This window comes from Hydractinia symbiolongicarpus, chromosome 8 (genome assembly GCF_029227915.1).
Source record: "Hydractinia symbiolongicarpus strain clone_291-10 chromosome 8, HSymV2.1, whole genome shotgun sequence".
Taxonomy (NCBI): domain Eukaryota; kingdom Metazoa; phylum Cnidaria; class Hydrozoa; order Anthoathecata; family Hydractiniidae; genus Hydractinia; species Hydractinia symbiolongicarpus.
In genome coordinates this window covers 29,151,862-29,173,509 of record NC_079882.1, presented here as the reverse complement: position 1 = coordinate 29,173,509, position 21,648 = coordinate 29,151,862, and the positions used below count along the sequence as shown (strand labels likewise).

General features: G+C 32.7%; 2 protein-coding genes across 2 annotated transcripts; one reads left to right on the top strand and one right to left on the bottom strand.

Moving 5' to 3' along the window:
• Positions 1 to 1,436: 1,436 nt before the first annotated feature.
• Positions 1,437 to 6,893, bottom strand: LOC130654702 (BTB/POZ domain-containing protein KCTD20-like). Its single transcript, XM_057457319.1, has 7 exons — positions 6,241 to 6,893; positions 6,057 to 6,153; positions 5,557 to 5,677; positions 3,136 to 3,236; positions 2,963 to 3,059; positions 2,636 to 2,800; positions 1,437 to 1,836 (listed from the first exon to the last, which is right to left on the bottom strand). The coding sequence occupies exons 1-7, from the start codon at positions 6,774 to 6,776 to the stop codon at positions 1,610 to 1,612; spliced, it is 1,344 nt and encodes a 447-aa protein (XP_057313302.1). The 5' UTR covers positions 6,777 to 6,893; the 3' UTR covers positions 1,437 to 1,609.
• Positions 6,894 to 13,211: 6,318 nt separating this feature from the next.
• Positions 13,212 to 21,581, top strand: LOC130654604 (periodic tryptophan protein 1 homolog). The gene is made up of 17 exons (XM_057457214.1): positions 13,212 to 13,357; positions 13,624 to 13,682; positions 14,216 to 14,418; positions 14,750 to 14,835; positions 15,062 to 15,158; positions 15,439 to 15,549; positions 15,760 to 15,881; positions 16,078 to 16,145; positions 16,471 to 16,567; positions 17,101 to 17,162; positions 17,930 to 17,963; positions 18,049 to 18,123; positions 19,702 to 19,792; positions 20,645 to 20,766; positions 21,015 to 21,120; positions 21,299 to 21,369; positions 21,445 to 21,581. The coding sequence occupies exons 1-17, from the start codon at positions 13,301 to 13,303 to the stop codon at positions 21,577 to 21,579; spliced, it is 1,596 nt and encodes a 531-aa protein (XP_057313197.1). The 5' UTR covers positions 13,212 to 13,300; the 3' UTR covers positions 21,580 to 21,581.
• Positions 21,582 to 21,648: the final 67 nt, after the last annotated feature.

Here is a 21,648-nt window from a genome sequence, read left to right as displayed (position 1 = left end):
CAATTATAGCCTTAGTTGACATTGCTCTCTTGAGTGCAATATCAGATGGTGAGCGCCAGTTTGAAAGTCATTGTGACCGAATCAACATTTTTTTGTGAACATTTTTCTCAGACTTTTTTCCCCAGACTTTTAACAAACAAACATGTATTTGCTTGCGTGAAAGGAACTTGTTGTTGCTTATTGATTTGGATTACATGATTTCAAATGCAAAACAATTAATTAACTAAATAAATTAATATTTCTAAGAACAATACAAATAATCGGCATGCATATATATATATATATATATATATATTATAATAAATAAATAATTATTCAATTCACGTAACTACTTTCGAAAGAGCAGGTGGTAAATTCCGCACATGATTGACATAATTTCCAAGTAGTGTCATTTTGGGTCAAATGAATATAGGAACTAAATTTCATTATAATTACTATGAAAGCCATCTGATGCAAAGAAATGTCCAGTGTCACGGAACATAGAAATATCTTTCACGAAATGAGTTCAGCATGACGAAACATAAGCTATAAATTACCCAGGTCTGACTGAATAAAGCAAAATAGGACAGTGGAGTTTTAAATGAAAAATGGCCATACTTCGATGTTTTATAAAATTGTCACATGTAAACACCTTACGTAGTTTAAACAGAGAAAGATTTTTGAACCGTCATCGCAATCCTTGTGACGGATTTACGTGGAGAAGAAGAGATGTTATACATAAGCAACAAAACTAGCAACAAGTACAAAGTAGCATTACAAGCGACTACACGCTTTGTTTCAAAAATCTGTAAAATTTGACCGGCAGCTGGTTGTTCTCATAAACAATCGCGTCGATATGAATACATTATCGTCCCCACAAGTCTTTGGCATAAACCTCGAGGTTTATCTTAAAGAGCTCTGGGTACGAGAATGATACGAATACTTTGGCAGTTACTGTAATCTAAAGTACCGAATAATCGCCTCTCCCCTCTCCCAGAAAGACATTTTCCATTTCTTTATCGTTTCGGATTTTGACGTGGGGATCCTCATTGATAAAAAGAAACAGAGAAAAAATACCGTTAATATATCCGAGACCTAGCTAATGTTTTCTGTATTTATTGTAAAATAACGAATATTGTTGCTGAACGCACAAGAGTGAGAGTAAAAAAAGTTTCATTTTCTTTGGCTTAGCGTATTTTTTGAATTCAACGCACGCAATGATGTAAAAAATAGCCTGGATGCCGTGTTCTGTCAAAAAACCAAACTTTAATTTAGAATAATTTACTTGCACAGGTGTGGTTGATAAGTAAGAAGCGAAGAATGGGCTTAATACATCGTAAACATACATAAATACATTATACTTCAGATTTCTTAAAGAATTTCTGTTCATAATAAAAGGGGTCATAGTAAAGTATCTCTTTTTCATTTCATACTTCATTCTAGAAATCACACCACAATTATAAAAAGTCATTTATTATTGCTGCAAAATATTGAATTTCCCGTACAAGTCTTTTTATAAATAGAAAGTGTTTATAAACATGAAGGTTAAAAGAATATTGATTCGTTGTGATAAAACATATACTTCAACATCTTGAAACTTAGCGATCAGTAAGCAAGGATGGTACGGTGTTTATTCGTTATTGTCTGCTGCTTCCTGTAGAACAAAGCTTTCCCCCGCTAAGAGGGCACCAGGCGGAGGTACATCCATGTTACCAGCTAAGGCAGCAGGTTCGTCCACAGCACCATGTATACCAGAATGCTTTGGTTTTACACACTGAAAATCTACATGGCGGCTTTTGCTACCTTCTTTCTCCCAAGACATATGGACAAATGGTCGCTGAATATAGCTATATATAACTAAAAAAGAGAATTGTTGTATAAAGCTCTTGCATGCTTACGATTGAACCTAGATTTAACGTATCAAAGTACGTGTTAAAATTTTGAAGAAACACGAGGTCGAGACTACAAGTAATTTAAACTGCTAACTAAAAGAATATTGAGAGAATTAAAGAATCTGAATTTATAAATTTTCATAGTTCTTGAAAAAAAAACATTTTAAGGTATCAAATATGGGTATCAAATATGAAAAATCCATGCTAAACCTAAAGAGTATGCTTCTTATAAAACAGGCGTATGTATATTAAACGGATACTTCACTTGCCCAACTAAAGAAGCATTTTTTTACTCGCCCTTTTCTATTTCCCAACAACGTTTGAGGTAATGGATAAGCTAGCAGAGTTCTAAAAAGCTCATTCCCAAATTGAGATAATTTGCCCAAGTGGCAATTGAAGAATCTCTAGTCTATACATGAAAATAATCATTGCCCTGGGTTTGGTGAAACTTATTTTTCTGTCATAACAGACAACAGTTTACTTATTATGTCTAACATGATCTGTACAGAAATGTTTTTACAAAAACAAGTAAAATCACGCAGGCTGAAGTTATTTTTACCATTACTTATATAATGTTGCAATATTGATCTGGACACTGGCACACCATAAAGTTTTTTTATTCTCTTTTCGATAAAAATCAGCTTGATGCTTATTCTTTACATTTTTTCTGATTTTTTAGCAAATCCCAGCCTAATATCCCCATAAAGCATAATCCTATGAAAACGTGGATTATGAAAGGTGTGTTGTTTACAACAAAAACTTACCATCAGGCTTTCCATGTTGTTTGTACTTCACTTTTTCCAGATGAGTTGGGTAGCCTTCTATACCTAGTTTCACTTTCTTTAAACCACGCTCTATCAACACATCCTTTGCAACATCTCTGTTCTCAAAGTATTTGAAAAATCGATAGAGTGACGTACTGTAAATAACTAAGAAAAAATAAAGAAATAAGTTCAGTTTTTTAAATCCTTCACTTCTCTCAAAGCAGTAGCTACGTAGAGACTTTGTTTCCAATTTTATATTTAGTGAAGTTTCAGGTCTTTTTATGACGTCACAAGAACTGTTATTTAAAATGAGGAAAGAAATCTTACTCTCTGCATATTCTTCTCCATTGTTAGGTGGGAATTCTCCCCATTCTACAACATCATCGTCTTTTAAAATCACTAAATGGCATTCACGGTTTCCACGCTGAAATAAATTACAAAAATCAATGTATAAACATAAACCCCCCCAAAAAAATCGGGTTGAACAAACCTTTTTCTACCTGAGCACTTTTTATTATCGTTGGTAATATAAGTTTTTCAACAAAGTGACTTTTGAATTGCTCTTTCGCTCCAACATTTGATAATTCATGCAAAAATTCATCTAACAAAACAAGATTACAATATGCAATAAAAAATAAAAATTATGAAGCTAGAAACATTTATATTTCACAAGGCTTTTTAATAGTATTATTCATAACAAAATTTTATGCATTTTTTCTCACGACATTGGAAATTATCAAAAAACTTTTGTTAATTTGTTAAACTAAGTTTAGAAGTTGAAACATCGTTTTGATGGAGGTAAAAAAGTTAACTAAGCATGTTAACCTAAACCTAGCTAAACATGACAGTCAACGTCACTAGATTGTGAGAAATGCCTTGCTGAAAATTCATTCAAAGCTGTTGTTAAAAAGTGAAATTAAGGAGAATGTCAGCCAGCAAAACTCTACCCAGGCATTTACCACAACTAGAATTATACGATATGTGTAAACAAAGTTAAAAATCACACGATACTGGTAAAACGGCGTATGTATGTATAATTTCAACTAAATTTGACAATTTTGATGGCATTATTGTTATGATAAGTAGTATATACAAGAGTAAAAAAAAGTGTTGTATGTTTCACACATGGTTCTAAAAAAATAAACCTGTTTTAAAAAAAATATTTAATTGAAGTTTTCATATAACATATTTACTTTCAAAATGTTTGAACAAAGAAGCAGTTCATCAAAGAAAATTGATTAAGAAGAAAGGGTAACACTGTTATGATCAGAATTTTCATTATAACAAATATGAAGCAGTGTTTAAATTGACTGAATTTTAATTTCAGTTTTAAAAGTCCCTTTTGGAAAGCAGATCTGCTATTTTTTTTGCAAGACTTTAAATTCAACCAACTAAAACATTTCTCAATTCTTGATAACTTTTATTACAAAATTTATTGATTCAATGAAGCGAAATGCATATGGCCTCATCATCATCATCATTCTCGGCGTAACGTCCGTTTTCCATGCTAGCATGGGTTGGAAGGGGTATATTAATGACCCTCTTCCAATCTGATCTAGACTGTGTTAGATTTAAACTCAACTTCCTCTCTATCAAGTCTGTCCTTATCACCTCCTGCCAAGTCTTTCTCGGTCTGCCTCTGGGCTTTGCCCCTGGAACTATCAAGTCTCTACACTTTCTTACCCAATTATCCTCCTCCATTCTTTCCAAGTGCCCCAGCCAATTCAATCTTCTTATCTGGATAACATCTTTAATTCTACGGAGACTTAGCCTGCTTCTTAGCTCATCTGAACTCTTTCTGTCTCTCAGACTGGCATTACACATCCACCTAACCATTCTCATATCATTCCTTTCTAAACGGTCAAGATCTTCCTGCTTCACTGCCCATGTCTCACTACCGTACAACATAACACTTCTTACACAGGCCTCATACAACCTACCTTTTACCTCAATTGACAGGACTCTGCTAGTCAATCAAGGAAGTAACTCTCTAAACTTTTTCCAAGCAGAACCTATCCTGCAAGTAACACTTCTTCCAACACCCCCTTCACTGCCCAACATATCACCTAAGTAACAGAAGTTCTTAACTATCTCTAACGAGCCACTGTTGTACATCATTAAAGCTGGAAATACTTCATTCTCTATAATCTCACCTTTGCAACGCTTGCATACAAACTGTATGTCAGCTCTTAATCTTCCACTAATACTACTGCACTTCTTATGTACCCAATGCTTGCAAGTCTGACAAAAAATTGAGTTATACCAACCCCTTTCCTGCAAACTCCACAAGGCCACTTTCCAACTACAAGGTCACACTTGGCTGCAATGCTACTTATCATGACTTTAGACTTTGCTGTGTTTACCTTCAGCCCTTTCTCTTCTAGTCCTTTCTTCCACTTCTCAAACTTTTCAACTAATTCTTCCATCGACTCTGCTATGAGAACCAAATCATCTGCATACAATAACTCCCATGGACAACCTGTTCTGAACTCCATCAACAGCGCTTCTAAGACTAGAATAAACAACAAAGGACTAAGTACAGAACCCTGATGTACACCAACATTTACACTAAATTCATCACTAAGTGAATCGTTAATCCTGGCACGACTTCTAGCATTGCTGTACATAGACTGTACCATCGTAACTAGCCACTCATCCACACCTAAATTTCTCATAGCCCACAAAATAACTTTACGTGGCACTCTATCAAAAGCTTTCTCTAAATCTACAAAGGCAAAATAGAGATTCTTTCTGTTTCCTAAATACTTTTCCTGAAGCTGTCTGAGTAAAAATATTGCATCTGTAGTGCCATGCCCTGGAACAAAACCAAATTGCATCTTATCTATATCAATTCTTTCTCTAATTAACTTATCAATCACTCTTTCAATAATAATATAATAAAACATATGTAACATTCTTACTCAGATTTTGGCACTGCACAACGTCTGCATTAAAAGGAACTAACAGATAATCACATGCCTCACGAAGTTCAGAGACATTTACAGAAGAAGGACAATGCATGAAGCCACACTTGTAGTAGTCCTATAAAAAGAAGTTACAACATATTTATAAAGTCAAATTAAAATATCTTAATAATGATAGCCGAAGATGTTTGTCTAAAAGATGTTTGTGAAAATGACAATGTTTATTCAAAACTATTTGCAAAATAATAGAGAGGCTATGCTACAATCATAATTTAAAACTTTTTCATTCTTTTTATCATTCCAAGCACAAAGAAAAAATTTTATCAGGTGATTTTTCAAAGCAATACAGTGTTTGGCAATAAAAATAATTGAGTATTCATAAAAAGATAAAAGTGTAAATGTATAAATAAAAAGTGTCTTCAGTCCAGGTGACTCAAATACTGAATCTTAGAACAGAAAAAAAATCATTTTAAAACATGAAGTATGAAAATAAGTACCAAAATAATCTTGAAAACATTTGCAGCAACACCTTCTGCAACTTGATATTCTCCAGCATCGTTTACTTTTAAATATTCATTAGAGGAACTGAACATTCTAAAAGTGACAGATAATTAACATAAATATGCTTAAGTTTTTCATATTAAAAACTCTGTAATGATAAAATATTTCAGTTTTATATACCTTCCCAGCATGGTGTTTGGATATTTCATAAGTGTTTGAGGATTTACAACAAATCTTGTCCCCCCCACAAGTAATGTTATTCTACTTGACAGTGAAGTGCTACTTTGTCGATGAAAAACTCCACTAGATGGATAACTAAGTTGCTTTTGTACCTGATTAGTTCGAGGTATAGCTCCTCCAGAGTCAGGGCCTTGGCGATCTGGCAGTGAATTAGAAAACATTTCTTGCCTGGAAAGTCCACCTATTCGTGTTGAAGTTGTTTGTACAGGTATCGGGGAGTGTAAAGGCGCAGAAAAACTTGAATTATCTCTTTCTATATCAATATCAACGCTTGATTTGGGGGAAAGAACATCGATAACTTTTAATTTTCGGGCTAGTCTTTCTTCCCTGGGCGTCCCTACTGGAATCTCGTCATCTCCTGTTGGTAGGGCTGATGCTGATTCGTTCAGTAGGGCCTCTCCATCAGCTACCAAATTATCATTACTTTCTGAATTTTCTGAACGAGAGTTTTGCCAGTTAATTTCTTCCTGGTTCATTTGAGCTGTTAACTACGTTTATTAAACATGTCTTTGTATATCACTTTTCATTTGTCATCGCTTTTTCAGCTGCAATATTTGTTATTGTTTTAAACGGCCGTTGAGAAAATAAGTTCCAAAAGGACCGTCGAACAAGCATGATCAACTAACATGGTAGCCAAGTTGCGCACTTTTTAAAATATTTTCTTGTCGATTAAAAAAAATCTTTTTAGAAAAGAAATCCTTTATTGTTGGGTAACTAGCTTCAAAAAATATGATACCCGTGATAATATAAAACTTACCCGTTGAACTTTTTTCGCATTTTCGTTAAGTTTGAGTTGAATTTAAATGCATCTTTTCTTCGTTACACACAACGCTTACTACTAGGTATAGGTGTTGAGGGTTCCAAAACACAAGCACCTAGCCAGTTGTATATTAGGGAATGTACTTAATTAAAGGCCTCCTACGCTCTCTCGCGCTTCTTTCCAATCAATATCGGGTATTTATAAACGTAGCTACATACTCTTTTCCAGAGACAATGTTCGGCAGTCAGGGAAATCCTCTTAATTAAGCTGTACAGCTTAATTTGGATGTCAGCTTAATTAGGATGTATCATACAGTCTAATTAGGCGTATTACAGCTTAATTAAGATGTACAAAACTTTGATCGTCTAACTCAATAAATCCAATATTTACGTGCATATAAACATCTCCAATACATTAGTTTTTTCGTAGCACCCCGGAGATCCGCTAAATTTAAAGTTTTAAAAATGTCTGCTTAAATAGGCTGTATCACGCGACGTGCATCCTAACTAGGATGTAGTACAGCTTAAATAGACTATCGCTACGATGAACCATTGTTTCAATTTACACCGGACTTTGCTGCCATTATGAATTCGAACAAGTTAAAATGAAACTACATGACCGGCGCGTTATTTGATGCCGGGCTCGCGATTTCTAGCATTCTTTATCCATATCTTTTGAACCTGGGGTTCTGGAGATACCATTCTTTTTTTATAACGTAGTGGTCAAACTGATGATGAAAGAGCTGCAGCGGTGATTCTGCTAAAATTTACATTTTTCGAGAAATCAGGGAAAAACTTTTTCTACCTCCTAATTTAGATGTATGTCACCTAATTAAGCTGTATGATACATCCTAATTAAGCTGACATCCAAATTAAGCTGTACAGCTTAATTAAGAGGATTTCCCTGACTGTTCGCAAGGAGTTTTGCAACATAGTAAGTAGGGAGACCATGGAGAACACACTGAAATGGTCTTAAGACAAGTTAGCTTCTCGATAAAAATATTTTTATTTCACCAGCCAACTGACTGTAAGCTACTATCAACTTCGCCTGTAGAACAACTAGTTAAGTTGCAGTTGCCTAAGTGAAAAAAAAACATTGACGCTAAAATTAGTAAAGTCTGCTCTTAAGCAGGGAAGAAAATGGTTGAGTAAAAACAATCCGATGCATTGTTTATATTATATTCCTAAAAATAAATAAATTAGTAACCAATTTTGCCTATGCTGTCTCTGCCAAGATGTGCATGCATGCATATATACAGAACTTTAAAAATATTCACAAATCATCCATTCCTGGTCACATTTAAAAATGTTTATTTTTGAATAACAGAAATTCTAAACTTTCACTTGACACCATTTTAACAAATACCGTAAGGGGTCGTCTACAAATTTCGTATGATATTTTATACGAATATATACGAATTTAATTGCTTTTAATTCGTATAAAAATCGTATACAATTTGTATAGTGTTAAATAGTAATACGATTTTTAAAAAATTTAATACGAATTTTATACGATTTTTATACGAATTGTCATTCGAATTATATTCTCTTTTATACGAATTTTTATACGAATTATATTTTGTTTTTAAAATGCGATCTAAAAAAACATTTCTATCGCCGTTTTTCGTTTTTAAACTTTTAAAATGTGATCTAAAAAAACATTTCTATCGCCGTTTTTCGTTTTTAAACTTTTAAAATGCGATCTAAAAAAAACATTTCTATCGCCGTTCTTCGTTTTTAAACTTTTAAAATGCGATCTAAAAATGCGATCTAAAAAAACATTTCTATCGCCGTTTTTCGTTTTTCAACTTTTGAAAATGCGATCTAAAAAATCATTTCTATCGCCGTTCTTCGTTTTAAAACTTTTAAAATGCGATTTAAAAAAACATTTCTATCGCCGTTTTTCGTTTTTAAACTTTTAAAATGCGATCTGAAAAAACATTTCTATCGCCGTTTTTCGTTTTAAAACTTTTAAAATTCGATCGAAAAAAAACATTTCATTCGCCGTTTTTCGTTTTTAAACTTTTAAAGTGGGATCTAAAAAAACATTTCTATCACCGTTTTTCGTTTTAAAACTTTTAAAATGCGATCTAAAAAAAACATTTCTATCGCCGTTCTTCGTTTTTAAACTTTTAAAATGCGATCTAAAAATGCGATCTAAAAAAACATTTCTATCGCCGTTTTTCGTTTTTCAACTTTTGAAAATGCGATCTAAAAAATCATTTCTATCGCCGTTCTTCGTTTTAAAACTTTTAAAATGCGATCTAAAAAAACATTTCTATCCCCGTTTTTCGTTTTTAAACTTTTAAAATGCGATCTAAAAAAACATTTCTATCGCCGTTTTTCGTTTTAAAACTTTTAAAATTCGATCGAAAAAAAACATTTCATTCGCCGTTTTTCGTTTTTAAACTTTTAAAGTGGGATCTAAAAAAACATTTCTATCACCGTTTTTCGTTTTAAAACTTTTAAAATGCGATCTAAAAAAACATTTTATTTTGAAACTCATATACGAATTTAATACAATGTCAAACGATTTTTTTTTTTTTAAAACCATACGCATCTAGTTAAAATCTCATACGAATTTTTTGTTAAACTCGTACGAATTTAATTTAAAACTTATACGAATTTAATTTAAAACTTATACAAATTTTTTAAACTCATACGAATTTAATTTAAAACTCATACGAATTTAATTTAAAACTCATACGAATTTAATTAAAAACTCATACGAATTTTATACGATTTTAGAAAAATTTCATACGAATTTAATTACTGTATGGCAAAAGAAAATTTGTATAGCATATACGAATTTTTTTGATACGAATTGCTACGAATTTTGTAGATGACCCCTAAATATATAATATAATATGATAAGAGATCATACCTTGGCAGAAAAGAGCCCTGGTGCTAGGTTTCGGCGCCACTTAAAAACTGATTGGCAAAAATAAAACAAAAGGAATCAATCTAAACTACGATGGACCCTATGGCTCACTTCTCTTCTTAGTCAAAACATTGCTCTTCTTAGTCAAAACACTTCTCTTCTTTCCTCTGAAATCTTCTCTTCCATGAACTCAAAAAATTCCCAGACCCAATTCCGGTCCGAGTATTGATCAAGCTAGATTTCGCTAATTTACGTTTTTTAAATAAATGACTGACACGTCACCTCCAGGTTCTTTGCGTTTTTCATATATAAGGGAAACGAGAGTGAATAAATGACATATATGCTTAAGGCATCTTTTTGAATACACACACTTTTATAAGAATACCAAAATTTTAACCAGGCTGGCCATTATTTCTTTATTGTTCTAAACAAAATACGTATCGTTTTAATCTAAAATCCTAGCCTGATATTTTGGAAGGTTGACACCACCATCATTTTGAGGACCCTCGGTAGCCATCTATTTTGCCATTTATTGTGTTTCTTGATTAATAAAATTAATTACTTCGCTACTGATCTGAATTGATTAGTGATTTTATTTTATTCATGCACATGCTTCGGGACCTGCTACAATATTTTGATAATAATATTTGTATTCGTAAATTGAGCATGTGTTAGCAAAGTGTACTTCTTGCGAAAAGTGAAAAAAATTATACAGACCATGGGTGTAAAATTGCGGACCAGATCTTTAAAATTACTTGTGAAGAGAAAGTTTGGGGCCACATGCAGAGAAATGTTGAATGCAGAAGAGAAGTGTCAAAATGCAGAAGAGAAGCTTGAGAATACATAAGAGAACTGTTTGGATCGTAGAAGAGAAGTGTTTTTAAATTAGAGAAAACGTGAGCCATAGGGGCCATCGTACTAAACTGATTAATTCCCTCCTGATTGGTTAAAACAAAAAAAAAAAAGAACAAAGATTAAAAACAAAAGAAAGAAATTATAAGACTGAGTTGGGAAGCTTTGTTGATTATTTGTAAGAAAATGTTCTTTTGCCAGGTTTTTTCGATTTATCAACCCAGAACTTTAATAAAATAATAACATAAATAGGTTGTTTGGAGAATGTGAACATATTTTCAATGGTGGCCCTGCACATTGAAATAATTTAATTCTGGCACTATGGAAAGTTTTCGTTTCTAGTGCACAATACTTAAATTATGGTTCGTTTTTTTTAATCTTTGATACTTCAATAAAGGTTTTCAAAATGAAAAAAAGCAACAACTAAATATCAACTTGTTTTATTGTACACATTGTAAAAATTATTTATTTTATGCCAAGAAATTTAAATATTAATTAATAAAAATCAAACAGATTACTTCAATTTATAAATTGTCACACAAAAAACATTAAATGCTTATTATGGGGGCTTGTTTTGCTTTGTTTTTATTTTTTTTTTTGATAACTATTAAGAAACAATTTTCTACGTATGTTCTATATCAAAAGTTTAACTACCGTAACGCTTCGAATAAACGCCCCCTTCTATAAACGCCCCCTCAAATAGACGCCCCTCCTTTTCAGTCATTTTTTAAATAAACGCCCCCTCGAATAGACGCCCCTCTCATAAGGGGCGTTTATTCGAGTAAAAAGCAATAGTAAAAGTACTTTTTCCCTAAATCTTAGGTTTAAGTTTGGAAATTTAGTTTTTCGCTTTTAGAGAATGAATTATTCTCTAAAACGTGAATATCTTTTATTTTCTGTTGTGAAGATATATATTATATAGGTATCCTTAAAAACTGCAAAAGAGATGAAGGGTAAAAAATTTAATAAAACCCTCTCTTTTAAACGGCCCCTCGAATAGACGCCCCATAAAAATTTCAAAAAATTTAATAAACGACCTGGGCGTTCGAAGCATTACCAGGCTTTTTCAGGAATATTTGAGTAGGTGTGCGATGATTCGCAAGTGTAAATTAAGTAACGCATGCGATGTAAAACGCTCGTGCAATGGATGGTTTTAAACCCCAAACATGATGATCGAGCGTCTACTGGTATAGCGACTCTCAATCTTCCTTCCTTTTGTACATGTCCGAAATAGTATGCATGTCTATACTGTCATTTTTATATTTATTGTTTATTTTTCAGGTCATCACAAGCAAATGGCAAAAATATGTTTTGTTTTCATATTAAAAAAATCTTTATCCATGTGGCTTAAATGTGTATTCCGCCTGTAAGTGCAGTTTTGCAGACCCAATTGCTCTCCGCTTATTGATAGACCTGCATTTGTACCAAGTAAAGCTGAAAATTTCGAAAATGTTAGGGGGGTCATAGCACAGGCATTTTTTTAAGGGGTTTGCCTATTACCTCTTGGAAATGCGAATATTTGTTTTATATTATGCAATACCACCCAAATTATTCCAGAGATATTGTTGCCACTTCTTTCCAAATTTTGAGTGAGTTTTATTAAAAAAAATCCCTGCAATGTTGGCAGCATTTGCTGAAGTAATAAAAGTCACTTAACACTCTTTTATTTTTCTATGAGATACACACAATAACATGTTTTGTAAATGAAATTCCGTGTGAATAAAATTATTGTTTGGCACATAGAAAGTATAATATCACAGGATTCAAAATGAGACTTTACAAGCAAATGCCACCCAATCATCATCCCAAAAAGCAATCTCAATTTTTCATTTTGAAGTTTTACATTGTTAATTTACTTTGGGTGTTAAATTTTTACTTTCAATAAAAAAATTTAAAGACCACCCCTGAAACACTTAAACAGCAGAACTATTGTCTTTGGAGAAATTCAATAAAGAAAATCAAAGCAAAATTCTCAATAACTGAAACCTGTTCATAAAAACAAAACTAAGAAAAAAAAATTCAATGCCTTTTACACTTTCAATGCAGTGTTTTTATAAGAATCAGGAAATTTGGTTTTTATTTTTATAGTAAACACCTCCACAATATGTACCGATTGATTCAAAAGAAGGTTTTGAGTTAACTTCCACTTTAAGTTAGCAGGCTAATAGGGCAACAGAACTTTTGCTTTTGCATCTTACAAATAAAGAGATTTGGGTATAACATCCACATGTTTTTAATATTTATAAACATTTAGCTATATAACAGTTAAATAGTTTTTCTGATACCTCTAATATTCGGATGTTGTGGATTAACAAGTTTTACTGTCTAAATCTGTGTATTTCTATACTTGTTTCATATATTAATATGTTTATCTGTGTTTCTTATTATTTTCTGATTGTTTGTATACCATTGCCATATTAATTATTATTTTGTCACATATCTTTCTCATATGGGAGTAATGCTATTGTCACCATAACAGGACAGTACATAAGAAAAAGAATATTGAAAATGCTTACCTGTGGTATTTGGGTAAAAAAAGGTATTGCAAAAGAAGAACCAGATAAGGTTAGTGCTTACTGGTGTTTCTAAAACCTCATAATTGAAAGTGGCAGGTTAGGGTTGGCCCTGTTTGAAAAAAGCACGTACTCTGGTAGTGAATGGATTTTTTTATTGATTATATTAAATTTCTGAATTTACATAGCGTTGTTTAAAAAGATGCTAGTTCAATTATATTGATGATTGTGTTCCTCAAAAAAACGACTTATCAAAACATAAACCAAACGTTCTATCAATATTTTGAAAGTTTATATACTTGCAATTTTTTTTTGTAGATTGCTCTCACAGAGGAGGATTTGAAACAAATATTAGAAGATACGAAAGACAAAATAAAGTAATACCACACATTGAATTTTTGAGCTCTTTACTTATATATATATTGTATGTGTTTCTTTGTTAAGTACATTCACATCACATATTTTTTACGTATGGACAAATGTAAGGGAGAATGTTCATTCATTCTCTTTCTTACGTTCGTACAAACTTAATGTAACATGTAGGCCACTTATATTACTTACATCACATCTTATGTGCAAGTGAATTTTTTGCTCATAAGCAACGCAACGTAAAAAATAAACTCCCCTTAGATTCGAATATTAGAAAAAAACATTTTTAATGTTTTTTAAATTTTTATCTGCAAAGGAAAATAGCAATTATCTTATTACAGAAGTAAGCTCCCCTTTTTTATAAATGCTGAAACAAATATGCCTGAGATTAGTCTGTCTATTCGTAATTCTGATCCAGGCCCTTTATTCTTATTCACCAATGTTGCTGCTGCGTTTTTAAGACGACAACTACTTCTTCTTGCGATAATGTTGTAGCCAGAAGATGGCACTCATTAAACGCCACAATATGGACTTTTTTCAGAGATGCTGATGAGGAAATCAGTGATACTGAACTTGAGGAGGCACAGAGGAAATACATGGGAGGTTTAGAAAATGAAGAAGACGATATGGAAAAGCAAGGTGTTGTTGCTGAAAAAGAAGTCGATGTACAAAAAGAAGACAATGAAAGTGAAACTGATGAAGCTATTAGAGCTGAATATGGACTGGACAACTATGATGAAGAGGGTAAGTTTTGTTGACATTGTTGAACGACTATATTTAATGAACAACATTATGAAAGACTCTAAATAAACAATATGTATTACAACAACTACAGTGTTTACCAAAACAAAGAAAATCAAGTAATTTTTTTTTATTAAATGTGCCATTAATTCTTTTTTACTAGTCCTCTATATTTCAGTATTTTAAGCATTCAAAAATAAAAAATGATCAAAGATATTAGGTATACTTAACATACTTAAATAGAAACAATCGTCACCATCATTCTCCGATTTTTTATGCTATTAATTGATATAAATAAAAATAAATTTCCCAGACATTTTTTGTAATTCTGCAGGTGCTTTGATGACAGGAGCAGGAATGGCAGGCCTAATGTACTTTGCTTCAACCCAGAATGACCCTTATGTGGATATGAAGGATGTGGTAAGACATTTTTTTTAAAAAAAAACAATATGCAAAATAAAGGAGAGAGAATTAGTTAGCTCTCAAACACAGGCTATTTTGCTATTTATCTTATTTAAAAAAATGGAAAAATAAACCATCTATTATAAGAAAGTTTTTCTTCGATTTAATTCTGATTCTGTATTTCTAACTAACCACTGCTACTTAAATATGTTTCATAAATGCCTTCTTTATTTTATGTTTAAAGGACGAAGAAGACAGAGAAGATTTTATAATAAAGAAAGAAGACAACTTGTTTGTTGTTGGAAAAATGGAGGAAGATTTTAGCTGTTTAGAAGTTTATGGTACGATAAGATGTTTTTCGAATTTAAGGGCCAGGCATCTATTTGAGGGCTGGGCATCTATTAGAGGTGGCTTTTAATAATGATGTAAACACCATGCATTTTTTGGACAGTTTTCTTATGGGGTGAGGGTGCGCATGGGGTTTAAATCAAAGGGACATTCAATAAATGGGAGTGTTTATTCGAAACTTTATGATACATAAGGATCAATTTATCAATATTGATATTTGTTAGCTCTGTGCACGGTAATGGAACAGTTTTAAATTTCCAACATTTCTTGTAGTTTTTAATGATGATGAAGACAGTTTATATGTCCATCATGATGTTTTATTGGAGTCCTTTCCATTGTGTTTGGAATGGTTGAGTTATGACCCAGCTTTACAGGGAAAGTCAGGTAAAAACAAATTACGTTACAGTTTATTGATTTATTTTTGCGTGGGTTTACCTTTCTTCACATTATGGATCACAATTACGTTTTGCAGAATTAGAACTTCTTGATCATTGTGTGATGTTTTTATTATTTTTATTTCTAAAACAAATTCCTGCGAAAATTAGGTGTGGTCTTCAACATACCTTATGCAAATATGATATCTAATTTTTTCAGGTAATTATGTTGCTGTTGGCACAATGGAACCAGACATTCAAGTATGGGATTTAGATGTTGTGGATACAGTTGAACCTGCTTTTATACTGGCTGGCAAAAAGAAAAAGAAGAGAAAGAAAAAGGTATTATTCTGAACAAACCCAAGCTTTCTGTGTAAGGAAGAAGAATATTTTTAATGTTAAATAGCACATTCATATGTTATTAAATTTAACTAACCTGTAGTAGTCTAGCAACCAAGACAAACTGAAATAATGGAAGAACTAAGAAAAAATACAGATTCACACGTCTTAGCCATGTTTAAAATGTTTATATTTATAGCAAGATGAAAGTCCAGCAGGTGGACATTCTGATGCAGTGTTAGGGATCTCTTGGAACCCAAATGTCAAGTATGTTATATTTAAGTAAAATCGAAATCTACATAAATTGCCATTCATTTTGTTTTGCGTCAAATATGATGGTAATTTGATAGTGATAGATTGTAAATTGGCACAATGCAGAACTGATACTGATTTTTAAATATTAGCATTTTTGTCACCTAAAAGTACCGTCGTAGGCAGGAATGATCCAAAAAAGAGAACTTTTTTCTTTAAAAAAAGCTCAGTGAACAAAGAAACAAGGTGAACATGATAAAGGACTTTTTTAAATCAATTTAATTTAAAATAGATTAGCACTCAGGAGAAGTAAATTCTTGTGTTTTTGTTTTTACTTTAGAAATGTTCTTGCAAGTGGTTCTGCAGACACAACTGTTGTATTGTGGGATATGTCAAAATGCGCATGTGTACATACCTTACAACATCATTCTGATAAGGTAAGAGTAATTTACTTACTCCTGCAAAGCGTGTGGCTCCTAGTGTTTAACGAAGAAGGATGATGTTATGCAGTTTTAAAACCTCCTCGCTTATATTTCAAATAATACATACAGCGCTTATATCCACTTTATATCAAAAGTTTAGAATTGTAATATATTCCACAGGATGTGTGTTGATTATATTTTCATCATTATTATGTTTGTAAAATTTTGACGATTGCTTAAACTGGTTTATTTTGATTTCTTAGCGGTCATAATTTTCTACTGCGTTTTTGAGGAATATGTTTATAATTGATTTCACCTTTAAGAGAAGTGCTTATTAAAAGAAGGTGCAGCGGGAGGTCACTCATTAGAGGTTTTGCCATGCTTTGTTCTTATTAGGGATATGGATGTTTTTGAAATGATTACGCCTCGTAAGACAATTTTGTTGTCACAGCTAGCTACTGGTGCTTCAGCATTAACATTTTCAACATTTTTTGAAGCCACTCAATTATATTTTTAAACCTGCGTTTACCCCATAATCTTATGCATAGGTTCAATCTGTGAGGTGGCACCCGTACGAGGTTCAATCATTGTTAACTGGCGCGTTTGACAAGTTAGTATTATGTTTAAGAATATTTATTCTTTCTTTTTTTGCGTCTGTTCACATCTTTTACTACGATTTTTTAAACAGGACAGCCTCTTAAGTTCTTAGTGGTAGTGTTATCAATGAGGGTGTTGCGAAGAGGGTCCTAAGTAATGCTCCCATCTGAAAGTCCTACTAGCACAGCGACCGTTTAAGTAGAAAACACTAAACTTTTTAAACGCCAAACGAAAAGATTTTAGCATGATTTGCTTGTGGAATAACCCATAACCTTCCTCATCAGTCAATACTATACCACAAAGCTAATAATATGCTTCTTGCAGTTATTTGTTTTTTTGTTTTTTATGAAATCTTTCCTTAGAAGGGCTAATATTTAATTTAAAGCCTTTTTTGTCTTACTGTTCTGATGTCATGCCATTTTTCATAATACGAAATAGTTAGTTTTTAAAGAAGTTGAGCATGATCTATTTGAATAGTTATTTATCCCATCCAACTTTTTTTAAAAAAACTTGTTGCTACTTAAAGATATTCCCTTATCTTTACGACCCACGTGCAGTAAAAAGTTGTTGAGCGAGCACGGGTAGAAATTTGAACTTTACATTTTTGTGTCATGGTTGGCTTATGTAGGCTTATTTGACCAAATGTTGTTGATGTTTATTGGTGGGATTTAGTGTTTATTCGAAGTATGAGCGAAATCCCTAATTTTTGATAGCTAATATTATCTTTCTACTGGTGTGTGGTTGCTTTTTTCATTCTGGCATTGTTTACATTTTGTTTAGAACGGCTGTAGTTTTGGATTGCAGAAGTCCTGAGGTAACACTATCTATTTTTTTTGTTTTTAATTTTGTCTGATAGCAATCCCTCTTCTGCTTTTTATGCTACACGACTGAATTTTTAGGTGTTCAAGTCGTGGTCACTTACTGGAGAATGCGAACAGGTTATGTGGGACCATTTCTCACCCTATAATTTCTTTGTAAGTTTACCTCACGTTTCCTTTATTATTCAGTTCCTGATATTAATAAATTTTTTAAAAAGTAACGCAATATAAAAAATAAATAAAAACTGAGAAACGTGGGATTACTGTAATGTATTAATTACCACCCTCCCCTGCTCACTTCTAATAAGCGCCCAGTCCAGCGTGAAAAAAACTAAATGGTACTTCCAGTTATAAGCAAAGAAAATCAACAGTTTTAAGGTTATGTAATTGCAAAAACAATTTACAACGCTTTTTTTTTTAAGAAGTATTAAATATTAAGGTTCTAAACCTTTTTCTTTTCACTTTGCGTTTTAACATTACGTAACACAAAAGGTCACCATTTGTAAAACTGACGAAAGATTCATAGTTGTGAACCACAGGAGTAGTACTGAAAGTTTGTCGAAATAACAAATATCTACAGAAATTAGGAAAAATGATGTTTAGAATTTGTATAAATTCAGCTGTTGAAATGTTTGTTGAGACTAATTATGAAATAATCTACGATTTGAGTTAATCTGTTGAAAGGATCGGAATTTTCTTCTAAATAAAAGTTAATTCTAGAAAACTTGTTAATAAATTTGAATTTCTCAGGTCTCACTTCTGCGATGATATGATTGAGGGGAAATCGCCAGGATTAATTTATTTAAAAAGCAGAAAGGCGACCGTCTCTTTTATTTTGCAGTAAGACCTAATCTTGTAAAGTGATAATCACGAGCAGAAATCGAATCATTAGCTTATCTTAATTCACCTTAATAAGATTAATTGAAACGTTATGATAGCTAACAATGTCTAATTTTGTTTTTTTAACGACGAGATAAAAATGACATCCTCAAGAAAGTTCGTTAGAAATCATCTCTCTTTTCTACTGTGTCTCCAAAAATACTTTACAAAGCAATGTCAGTACAAACTAAAATTATTTTCGATAACGTAAATCTGAATAAATTATTTGAAACAAGAATACCAGAGAAATAAGAACAACACTGATATTTTTAGATTTAATCTTACGTGACAGTTTGAAACAGTTTGTAAATTTGATTCACAATTTTCATATAGTACTTTAAAAATGTAGCCTTTTTACTTTAGGGTTATGCAGTTTTGAAAGAATGTAATTCTGTCCGTTATAGAGGAGTTTCGTAAACATTGTGATAAGAAAGAGAGCGTACAACAACATATAATAAGCCAGTTAAGCAAAAAAAAAGTCACGGAAATTTTGGAATGGTTGAGTTCTTTAAAAAAAAATATAGCCCGTAGGAGTGCTAACAAATAATGCTTATTTTGTCTAAACAATGCTAAAAACATCACAATTAATTTTAATCTGCTCGGTTAGCCAGGCTAGTGTGTTATGTTAAAAAATTTCATCCCGCCTTACTGAGATCGCGGATAAAGCAAGCGAAATTTCGCCAAGGGAAGCTGGCTTGCTTCTTGTATGAAAAAATGTTTTTTTTAAGGTATTCTGAACCATGGCGAGGCCTCGGCTAAGGTAGATAGTCCGTTCAACCGAGTGAGCTCGCCTCCATATGAACAGTTTGTTACTGAATTGTGTAGTTTTTTTTTAACTAGTTATGTCTGTTTAAGGTGAGTTCCGACGACGGCGTCGTGTGTTATTGTGACGTCAGAACAGATACACCCGTCTATACATTGCATGCTCACAACGAAGCCGTAACTGGTAGGTTATCGTTACCATGGAAATTGTAGGTTTGTATTTATGTTTATTACCCCACTGTTGAGTATTTTCGAATGTTAACGTTTATTCGAACGTTCTCGGAAAATTTGATTGGTTTTTTTTTTCACGTGACCAGTCTATATGACGCCGTATTAACCGACATCAAAACAAAAACAAAACAAGAAAGTTAATGTAGCCCAACACAGTGGTCACAAAAATATTGATTCGTTAAGAAATTACAAATCAGCTAGTACCACTCACCGTTACAAAATGTCAAACATCTTGAGCTCAAATAATAACCAACTTGACGTACATAACCAATCGACAGCTCTTAATACTTCCAGTTCCACGCAGTCTTCAACCCTCTCTTCATTTTTTTCCGGAGGAAATTTTAACAATTGTACATTTAATTTTAATACGAACACTCCACCAGCGAAACGACAAAGAATTGAATTTTAAAACTGTTTTGAAAATATTCTATTTTTAAAAGTTGTATTGTATTGTTTATTTTTGAACGAGTTGTGGATCGAATGTCTGTGTACGTTCGAAATATAAAGAAAGTTACATGGTTTCCACCCAAGCCTTGTTTTTGTTAAAGACCCCTGGACTCTAAAACCTTTTTTTCATTAATGGTTATGAAATAATCAGTGGGGTAATAAATGAAATGGCTTATTAACCTTATTAGCCTGTCTATACGGGAAAATATAGACCTCTGTCACTCGCATGGACCTCACTGCGTTCGGTCCATGACGTCATGACCTCGGTCTATATTTTCCCGTATAGACCGGCTAAACGGTTAATAAGCCATTAATATTTTTGACACGCAGAATTATTACTCCTGTATATGTTATTTAGGAATGTCACTAAGCGCGGAAATTCCAGGTTGTTTAACCACTGTTTCTTCTGATAAAATGTTTAAAGTTTGGGACTGCCGAGACGACAAGCCGCAATGTGTTTTAACTCGCGATGTTAAAATGGTAAGTACACTCTCCGTCATAATTACACTTGTCTCTCATACACTCTCCGTCGTGAAGTGAGTACGTCGTTTGATGCTTGTTGTAATTCCGACCAAATTTGTAAACCCTATTATATATACATCCCTGTGATGTTAGGTATGTTTTGTCTTTAACCACATCCATTTCCCAGTGTGTATATATATCGCTCTTTTCTCATTGAGAAAGAAAAAGAAGGAAAATACTTCTCTTTTTTACGTGTTCCTTTTCAGGGTGGTATGAATTTTGTGACGTCGTGTCCAGACGTCCCATTAACGTTTGCAATGGGCGGACAAAAAGACGGCCTTCGAGTATTGAATCTTTTGGAAACGACAGCAGGTAACGTCCGTCGGCACCTTATTAGCCGTTATTTTGTCATGCTGCCAATATTCATTGGAACCAGGCTGGTCGTTATTCTTATTTCTCTACTGTCCAAAACAATAGACCTGTTGTTTTTAACCTGAAATCCTTATGAAAAGAAAAGCTTTTAATATAGTTGTTTTTCTTCTTTCTTTAGGTAAACAACATTTCCAGAACAGAGAGCGCATAAAAAATGAAAATAGACGCTCAGAAGAAACTCACCCAAAGGTAATACAACAGAATTGTTGTGTGAAAATGTCCTTGTAAGCGAGTATATAATTCTGTTTGCTTTCGACCTTTTAGGCAAGCGAGTCAAATGTAACCATGGACACGGCAGAAAACGCCACAGAAGCGTTAGCAACTCTCTCTTTAAAAATAGACAATAAAAGTAATTGTGAAATAATTAAGAAGAAGAAAAAGAAGAAGAAGAAGAAATAAGATATAGATAATTTTTTCTATTTCTCTTTTATGTTGCTGTGCGTGTTTCAGTGTTATGGGTGGTAATTG

What these genes read in the sequence shown, in the direction of transcription:
- LOC130654604 (XM_057457214.1), top strand. Translation starts at nt 13,301, where the DNA reads ATGCTTACCTGTGGTATTTGGGTAAAAAAAGGTATTGCAAAAGAAGAA. An exon ending in CAAAAGAAGAACCAGATAAG is followed by an intron (nt 13,358 to 13,623) that starts GTTAGTGCTTAC and finishes TTTTTTTTGTAG; the next exon opens with ATTGCTCTCACAGAGGAGGA. An exon ending in TCTTGGAACCCAAATGTCAA is followed by an intron (nt 16,146 to 16,470) that starts GTATGTTATATT and finishes TTTTTACTTTAG; the next exon opens with AAATGTTCTTGCAAGTGGTT.
- LOC130654702 (XM_057457319.1), bottom strand. Translation starts at nt 6,776, where the DNA reads ATGAACCAGGAAGAAATTAACTGGCAAAACTCTCGTTCAGAAAATTCA. An exon ending in CGATAATAAAAAGTGCTCAG is followed by an intron (nt 3,060 to 3,135) that starts GTAGAAAAAGGT and finishes AATTTATTTCAG; the next exon opens with CGTGGAAACCGTGAATGCCA. An exon ending in TGGAGAAGAATATGCAGAGA is followed by an intron (nt 2,801 to 2,962) that starts GTAAGATTTCTT and finishes ATTTTTTCTTAG; the next exon opens with TTATTTACAGTACGTCACTC.